Source organism: Phyllobates terribilis, unplaced genomic scaffold (genome assembly GCF_046119375.1).
Source record: "Phyllobates terribilis strain yellow unplaced genomic scaffold, ASM4611937v1 Scaffold_4__5_contigs__length_816908805, whole genome shotgun sequence".
Lineage (NCBI taxonomy): Eukaryota > Metazoa > Chordata > Amphibia > Anura > Dendrobatidae > Phyllobates > Phyllobates terribilis.
This window is the reverse complement of record NW_027362764.1, coordinates 585,065,459-585,074,911: the sequence shown is the minus strand read 5'-3', so window position 1 is coordinate 585,074,911 and position 9,453 is coordinate 585,065,459. Positions and strand designations below refer to the sequence as shown.

Sequence of the window (9,453 nt, the reverse complement as noted above, 5' to 3'; positions counted from 1 at the left end):
TAGTGTGACCTAGTTGACAAGCACTTTCCAAGTGATGCTAAAATCGCTTGGAAAGCGCTTGACACCCACATGCGGAAATGCCAGTGAAGAACGCGTCACATCCGCATGTCCCTGGCAGGAAAAACGCATGTACAATCCGCATGTACAATCCGCATGCGTTTTTTTCTGCCAGGGAGATGCAGAAACGCTCAGGAAAAAATCCTGAGCATTTCTGCATCGTGGGCACATAGCCTTATGGTGTATTCTTCAAAAATGGTTCCAACGTGAAGAAAACTTTAGCAATTACAATGCGGATATTTCTGTCACAATTCATGGTCATATTTCCTCTGTCAAACTCTATATTGTTTGCACTGTTCGCTTTTTGCAGTTGTATCATGTAGGTGTCATGACTTTTTGTATGAAGTCAATAAAAATTGATTAGAATATAATGTCTCATATTCTGGATCACATACACCTATAAAGTCCCCCATTCTGGTCCCAATATACCTATAATGTCCCTCATAGTGGTCCCCTTTATAAAGTGAAAACAAAACAACTACCATGTCCCTCACCTGTCCCCGCTCTCACAAGGAGCAGTCCCTCCTCCAGCGCCCGGCTAAGGCAGTACAATGCAATGATGGCACTGTGCCGCCTATGATGAGCCGGTGTCAGCCGGGCTCTGATAGGCGGGTGGCTTGTTATTACGGGGAAGGGAGCCAGGGGCTCTAAGCTCCACCATAGTTTACAACTGGACGTGCGTCTGAGAAAATATACTCTGCGACCACGATCATTATGTCCCAAGGTCAGGCCACGGTACCACGGTCAGGCCACGGTACCACGGTCAGGCCACGCGGGCTGCTCCAAGTACCACGAGAATCACATGACCTGGTGTTATGTTGAAAAACGACGGCCGTACCTGTGGTTCCATCAATGCAGCGATTATGCCACCTGACACCATAGTCCCGGGAATAGGACTGGGGTGACTTACCCGCTTCATGGCGTCGCCCACCCCCTGCATGAGACTTTATCATATGTCTGAGAGATGGAGAGAGAATTTTTGTGTGACCCTGGTGACAGGATCCAATGTGTCTGACTACAGCGGGTGTATAAATGGGACTGAGCTGCGCTGCTTGTTCTCTTCAGCAGGTGGCGCCCCCTCAGGCCTGGAGCAGCGTTACACTGTGAAGCAATGGACGTTCTCAGATCTGAGAGCTGGAAGCAGACACATTACTGACGTCTACAGTCACCACCTAATGTGGTTGATAGCAGGGAACAATAGAGCGTCCACCTGCACCACACACGTAGATGAGGCAGCCGAGCCTGTGCCGAGGTGACCCGGGCGGGCAGGCTGCTGCTGGGGGAGTGTCGTCTCTCACACCCGGGGCTGGGCACAGGGGGCAGCCGAGCTGTTGCTTTGTTTTGCAGCGCTGACAGCAGCTCGGGAGCGGAGGAGCCGGTGAATGGCTGCCGGGAGATAGTGTCTGCACCTGACTATGGTGCTGCGGAGCCGGCCCGGGGGCCCCGGGGGCCACACTACGGGGACTGTCAGCCGCGGCTCCAGGCTGCCGGGGGCGCTGTTACTGGCATCCGCACTGCTCTCCTGCCTGCACGGGGGACGCGGCCAGGAGTTCGGAGCCGTCAGCACCGGCTTCAGCCTGCACCCTCCTTCCTTCAACCTGGCAGAAGGGGCGAAGATCAGGGCGACGGCGACCTGCGGAGAGGAGGCGAGCGGGGCAGGGGGCGCACAGCCCAGGGTGGACCTGTACTGTAAGCTGGTAGGAGGACCAGTGCTGCCCTCCACCCAGGGGCACACCATCCAGGTACTGGCTATGCCCGCACTCCCAACGGCTGCTTCCCTTTCTTTCTCATTCTTTCTCTCTCGCTCTCAGTTTCTTTCTCTTACTTTCTTTTTTTTATTTCTTTTCTGCCTTTCTCTTTCTTTCTCTATTTCTTTATCTTTCTTTCATTCTTTCTTTTTGTCTTTTATTTGTTTCTTTTTTCTTTCTTCTGCCTTTCTTTCTCTATTTCTTTCTTTTCTTTCTTTCTTCTGCCTTTCTTTCTTTCTCTATTTCTTTACCTTTCTTTAATTTTTTCTTTCTCTCTTTTTCTTTTCTACCTTTATTTCTTTTTGTGTGAAACAGAAATATCATAAATGTGGTATGTAACACACAAAGAAAATTACACAGGCATTACACATTAAACACTGACACACAGTGTGCCCTGCGTCTATACACTGCCCTGTATCTGTACACACATATGCAAACATAACACACAAACAGACACAGATATATACACACCACATACACAAATTTTCCAGTTGTCCATATACAGACACGCAGTATGCCCTATATCCACACACATTACACTTTATACACAGGTATCTAAGATTAAACACTGACATTCATGAAAACATTACTTACACAATCATATCCATACAAACACACATTATATATCTATATACACACACTGACATGCTTATACAAACACCAACACCTACACAGACATTCATGGATGTGCACACATTATGCACAAGTATCCATACACATAATACACAGACACACACATTTTACATAGGCACAAACACACAATTAAAGGAGTTGTTCACTACTTAGATATTGATGGCCTATCCTTAGCATTGGTGGTTTGCACCTGCCGTGGCGGAAAAATGTACTAGGTCTACAGAGCTGAAACGTCCCGGCTCCATCTACTATGTAGTGGCAGCTGTGAGGTGCTAAGGCTCTGCTCTTATTGAAGTGAATAGGAGCTGAGCTGCAGAACCAGGGAAAACCACTATATTGATATTTCTTGGCGGTCCCATGCTAACTTCTCTGGTCGGCACCGTACAGCTCCTCCTCCAGCAATGATGTCTCATTTGCAGCCATTTACAGGCTGCAGCGGTCACATGTGACCAGACATTGGGCTGGGTATACAGAGACTGGCAGAAGACCGAGTGTTGCCACAAGAGTGCCAGGGGAGGTGAATGCAGTGAGGGGTTATAATTTACACCATCAGGTGTTTTCGTGGTTAAATCTTCCGTAAGATCTGCACCACTTGGTGCGGAGATGTTGGTGCAGGCTTCCTGCCACGTCTTGCTCCTGATTTGTTGCTACTCTGGTATGTGTGACCCTAGGGGAGCATTCAGACGTCCGATTTTCATGAATGAGTGAGTGCTATACAATGGGTACGGAAAGTATTCAGACCCCTTTACATTTTTCACTCTTTGTTTCATTGCAGCCATTTGGTTAATTCTAAAAAGTTAATTTGGCGGCCAAGTACAGAGTTATCCTGGATGAAAACCTCTTCCAGAGTGCTCTGGACCTCAGACTTGGCCGAAGGTTCACCTTCCAACAAGACAATGACCCTAAGCATACAGCTAAAATAGCAAAGTAGTGGCTTCAGAACAAATCTGTGACCATTCTTGACTGGCCCAGCCAGAGCCCTGACCTAAACCCAATTGAGCATCTCTGGAGAGACCTGAAAATGGCTGTCCACCAACTTTCACCATCCAACCTGACGGAACTGGAGAGGATCTGCAAGGAAGAATGGCAGAGGATCTCCAAATCCAGGTGTGAAAAACTTGTTGCATCATTCCCAAGAAGACTCATTGCTGTACTAGCTCAAAAGGGTGCTTCTACTTAATACTGAGTAAAGGGTCTGAATACTTATGACCATGTGATATTTCAGTTTTTCTTTTTTTATAAATTTGCAAAAATTTCTACATTTCTGTTGTTTTTTTTCAGTCAAGATGGGGTGCAGAGTGTACTTTAATGAGAAAAAAAATTACGTTTTAGAATTTATAAAGTGGCTGCAATGAAACAAAGAGTGAAAAATTTAATGGGGTCTGAATACTTTCCATACCCACTGTATGTAGTTTTCACAGACAGCATTTGTACCTGTGATAGTCTATGGGTCCATTCCCGTGTCAGTGATTTTTTGCAGACTGAACAGTCCGTGGAAAATCGCAGAGACATAACCGATTTTCAGATCAAAATCAGCAATGCAAGTCAATGGGTCTGTGAAAAAACTGGACTGCACTCGGATGTCGATTTTTACAGACTGTCGCATATTAGAAGGTGGAGAAAACTTCTTTTTTCTCCAAATACGAGAGAAACGGCTGACACTTGTGCCACACTCTGATCAAAGATCAGAATAATCAGTTTTTCTCATAAATCAGACGTCTGAATGAGCCCTTAGGCTGAGTTCACATCTATGTCAGAGGCTTCATGGCGGATTTTGTCACTTTTGACTGGTAGAATAGCGCAGCATGATTCCTCCGAAAAAGTGGCGGATGCTAAGACGGAACCCAACAAACTACATTAGTGGGTCCTTCAGGTTCTTTTGGTGTCCATCATTTGATGGATTCATTACTTTATATTTTTCCATTTTCTGTTCCTATCACAAAACAAAACAAAATTATAATCACAACTTTCATGTGACCCCTCTTAACCTGACTATAATTTTGTAAATGGAGTATGAACATAGCCCTAAATGCAAAACTATTTAGAAGAATGCAAGTAGTACAGAGAAGTTTCCAATAGTATAAAAGAATACACTAGCAACACAGTGGGGTTAGTTTCTGGAAATGTATGGGATTACCCTAGCATTGCTGAAAGCTTTTTGGTAATATGGGGTAAAAGAAATCTTCTCAAAATGCTGCACTTCTCCTTGTCATTACTATGACGTAGGTGTGTTGTCGTGATGTCTGGGGTCAGAATCAGGTTGACTAAATGCAAACATATGGCATCACAATTCAAATAGGTGTTACCGGCGTGTTCCTCTTAGCCACAAGTCATATTTATTATGATCTTTTGGAAATTGACCTTTTTGCTACAATTATTTTGAAGTTGCATTAGATACATATTCATTCTTAAAACAGATACATTTTATTTTAATTTATACTGCACACAGCCAGAACCTTAAAACCACTGTCAGGTGATGTGTATAATATTCTCCTAATACAATGACAACTTGGTATATTCCCAATATGCAGTAATTTGCCCTTACCAAAAGTAACCGGAGAAAGGGCAACTGATGAACATGCACCAAGGTCATGAGTGCCCAAAGTTCAATGATGGGCGAAGATCATCTTATCCAATCCCAGAGATGGTTCACAGCATCATGCATGTGGGGTATCTAACTGCAGACTGGAAAGAGTGCCCATGCTGACCGCTAATAGCAGAAAGCACCTAAAAATGGGGTCATAGCATCAGAACCGATGGAACCACAATACTGTAACTGTTCAGAAAGAGTTCCAGGAACATGAAAGAAACTGGGTGAGATCTGTTGAGGCTCCATGTTGGTGTATTATATATATGCAGTATATATGGGGGATGTCTCAACCAGGTTTGCACATCTAGAGGCAGAAAAGTTTTGCCCAATCTTCTTTGTAAACTAGCTCTTAACTCTGTGAGATTGAATGGAGAGCAACTGAACAGCAATTTTCAAGTCTTGCCGCAGATTCTCAATTGGATTTAGGTCTGGACTGTGACTAGACCATTCAAACACATGAATATGCTGTGATCTAAACCACCCATTGTAGCACTGGATGGTTGTTCAGGGTCATTGTCCTGTTGGTAGGTGAATCTACATCCGAGTATCAAGTCTTTTGCAGCTTGTGACCGGTTTTCCTCCAGGATTTGTATTTAGCTCCATCATCTTCTCATCAACTCTGACAGCTTCCCTGTCCCTGGTAAAGTAAAGCATCCCCATGACATGATGCTGCCACAACCATGTTTGACGGTGTGGATGATGTTTTCAGGGTCATGTACAGTGTTAGCTTTCCGCCTCATATTGTTTATTGCATTAAGCTCAAAAAGTTCTACTTTGGTCTCATCTGACCAGAGCACCTCCACGTGATAGCTATGTCCTCTACATGGCTTTTTTGCAAACTGAAAACGGGATTTCTTATGTCTTGCTTTCAAAAATGGCTTTCTTCTTTCCACTCTTACATAAAGGCCAGATTTGTGGAGTTCTCCTGTGAACAGATTCTTCCACCTGAGCTATGATCTCTGCAGCTCCTCCAGTGTGACAATGGGACTCTTGGCTGCTTCTCTAATTAGTTTTCTCCATGCTTGGGATGTCCGTTTAGGTGGACGGCCATGTCTTGGTAGGTTTGCAGCTATGCCATACTCCTTCCTTTATTGGATTATTGGATGATGGATTGTACAGTGCTTGGGGTAATTTATTTTTTAATAATGTGCTTTATTTTTCTCCACAACTTCTTCCTTGGTTTTCATGATGCTCTGAGGCCTTCACAGAACAGCTGGATGTATACTGAGAATAAACTACACGCAGCTGGACTCAATTTACTAATTATGTGACTTCTGGAGGCAGTTGGTTATTCAGGATTTTATCTAGGGGTATCAGACCGCAGGGGGCTGGATACACATGCACGTGACAATTTTCAGATTTATATTTTTAAAATAATTATAAAACAATCTATAATTTTCTTTACACTTCAAAAATAATTGCTACTTTGTGTTGGTATATCACATAAAACCCCCCAAAAATACATTTAAGTTTGTGGGTGTAAAGTGAAAAAATGTGGAAAAGTTCATGGGGCATGAATACTTTTTCAAGACACTGTATATACATATATACACTGCTCAAAAAATAAAGGGAACACTCAAATAACACATCCTAGATCTGAATGAATGAAATATTCTCATTGAATACTTTGTTCTGTACAAAGTTAAATGTGCTGACAACAAAATCACACAAAAATCATCAATGGAAATCAAATTTATTAACCAATGGAGGCCTGGATTTGGAGTCACCCCCAAAATTAAAGTGGAAAAACACACTACAGGCTGATCCAACTTTGATGTAATGTCCTTAAAACAAGTCAAAATGAGGCTCAGTATTGTGTGTGGCCTCCACGTGCCTGTATGACCTCCCTACAACGCCTGGGCATGCTCCTGATGAGGTTCTGGAAGATCTCCTGTGGGATCTCCTCCCAGACCTGGACTAAAGCATCCGCCAACTCCTGGACAGTCTGTGGATGGAGCGAGACATGATGTACCAGATATGCTCAATCAAATTCAGGTCTGGGGAATGGGCGGACCAGTCCATAGCTTCAATGCCTTCATCTCGCAGGAACTGCTGACACACTCCATCCACATGAGGTCTGGCATTGTCCTGCATTAGAAGGAACCCAGGGCCAACCGAACCAGCATATGGTCTCACAAGGGGTCTGAGGATCTCATCTCGGTACCTAATGGCAGTCCGGCCTTCCCCCTGGCGAGCACATGGAGGGCTGTGCGGCCCTCCAAAGAAATGCCACCCCACACCATTACTGACCCACTGCCAAACCGGTCATGTTGAAGGATGTTGCAGGCAGCAGATCGCTTTCCACGGCATCTCCAGACTCAGTCACGTCTGTCCCATGTGCTCAGTGTGAACCTGATTTCATCTATGAAGAGCACAGGGCGCCAGTTGCGACTTTGCCAATCCTGGTGTTCTGTGGCAAATGCCAAGCGTCCTGCATAGTGTTGGGCTGTGAGCACAACCCCCATCTGTGGACGTCAGGCCCTCATACCACCCTCACGGAGTCGGTTTCTAACCGTTTGTGCAGACACATGCACATTTGTGGCATGCTGGAGGTCATTTTGCAGGGCTCTGGCAGTGCTCCTCCTGTTCCTCCTTTCACAAAGGCGGAGGTAGCGGTCCTGCTGCTGGGTTGTTGCCCTCCTACGGCACCCTCCACGTCTCCTGGTGTACTGGCCTGTCTCCTAGTAGTGCCTCCAGCCTCTGGACACTACGCTGACAGACACAGCAAACCTTCTTGCCACAGCTCGCATTGATGTGCCATCTTGGATGAGCTGCACTACCTGAGCAACTTCTGTGGGTTGTAGAGTCCGTCTCATGCTACCACGAGTGTGAAAGCACAACCAACATTCAAAAGTGACCAAAACATCAGCCAGAAAGCATTGGTATTGAGATATTGTCTGTGGTCCCCACCTGCGGAACCACTCCTTTATAGAGGGTGTCTTGATAATTGCCAATAATTTCCATCTACTGTCTATTCCATTTGCACAACAGTATGTGAAATTGATTGTCAATCAATGTTGCTTCCTAAGTGGACAGTTTGATTTCACAGAACTTTGATTTCCTTGGAGTTATATTCTGTTGTTTAAGTGTTCCCTTTATTTTTTTGAGCAGTGTATATACACATTCAGTTGACACCAGAAGTTTACATACACTATATAAAAAAGACACATATCCATGTTTTTCTCAAAATCTGACATGAAATCAGAATAAACCTTTCCCGTTTCAGGTCAACTAGGATTACCATAATTTTTAATATTTGCCAAATTCCAGGATAATGAGAGAGAGAATGTTTTAAGGCATTTTTATTACTTACTGCAAAGTCAAAAATGTACATATTTTTTTTTAGTATTTGGTACCATTGCCCTTAAACTGAATGACTTGGGTCAAACGTTTGGGATATCCTTCCACAAGCTTCTCACAATAGTTGGTCGGAATTTGGGCCCATTCCCCTGGAAAAGCTGGTGTAGCTAATCCAGGTTTGTAGGTCCTCTAGCTCGCACCTGCCTTTTCAGCTTTGCCCATAAATTTTCAATAGGATTGAGATCAGGACTTTGTGATGGCCACTCCAAAACATTGACTTTGTTATCCTTAAGCCACTTTGTTACCATTTTGGCAGTATGCTTTGGGTCACTGTAATTTGGAAGACCCATTTCTGCCCAAGCTTTAACTTCCTGGCTGATGTCTTGAGATGTTACTTCAGTATTGCCACATAATATTCTTTCTCATGATGCCATCTATTTTGTGAAGTGCACCAGCTCCTCCTGCAGCAAAACAACCCCACAACAAGATGCTGCCACCCCCATGTTTCACAGTTGGGATGGTGTTCTTAGGCTTCCAAGCTTCTCCCTTTTTCCTCCAAACGTAACGATGGTCATTATGCCCAAAAATTTCAATTTTAGTTTCATCAGACCACAGGACATGTCTCCAAAAATGAAGGTCTTTGTTCCTGTGTGCATTTGCAAACATTAATCTGGCTTTTTTCTGTTTCTTTTGGAGTAATGGCTTCTTCCTGGCTGCCCATGTTGATACAGTACTCGTTTCACTCTGGTTATTGACACAATCTTACCAGCTTCCGCCATCATCTTCACAAGGTCTTTTGCTTTTGTCCTTGGGTTGATATGCACATGTCGGACCAAAGCACGTTCGTCTCTGGGACACAGAATCCGTCTCCTTCCTGAGCGATATGATGGCTGGACATTCCCATCTTGTTTGTACTTGCGTATAATTGTTTGTACAGATGAACGAGGCACCTTCAGGTATCTTGAAATTGTACCTAAGGATGAGCCAGACTTGTGCAAGTCCACAATTCTCTTCCTGATATCTTGGCTGATTACTTTAGACTTTCCCATGATGCTACACAAAGAAGCAGTGTGTTTCAGGTGTGCATTAAAATACATCCACAAGTGTGTCTCTAATTAACTCAGA

At 44.3% G+C, this 9,453-nt stretch overlaps 1 protein-coding gene across 1 annotated transcript in view; it reads left to right on the top strand.

Annotated features, from left to right (window-relative positions):
* Positions 1-1,175: 1,175 nt before the first annotated feature.
* The window catches only part of LAMA3 (laminin subunit alpha 3), a 244,789-nt gene continuing 236,511 nt past the window's right edge, over positions 1,176-9,453 (top strand). Inside the window, exon 1 of the mRNA XM_073679182.1 lies at positions 1,176-1,799. Within this exon, the coding sequence (XP_073535283.1) occupies positions 1,473-1,799 (327 nt within the window). The 5' untranslated portion in view covers positions 1,176-1,472. The remainder of the gene's footprint in view (positions 1,800-9,453) is intronic.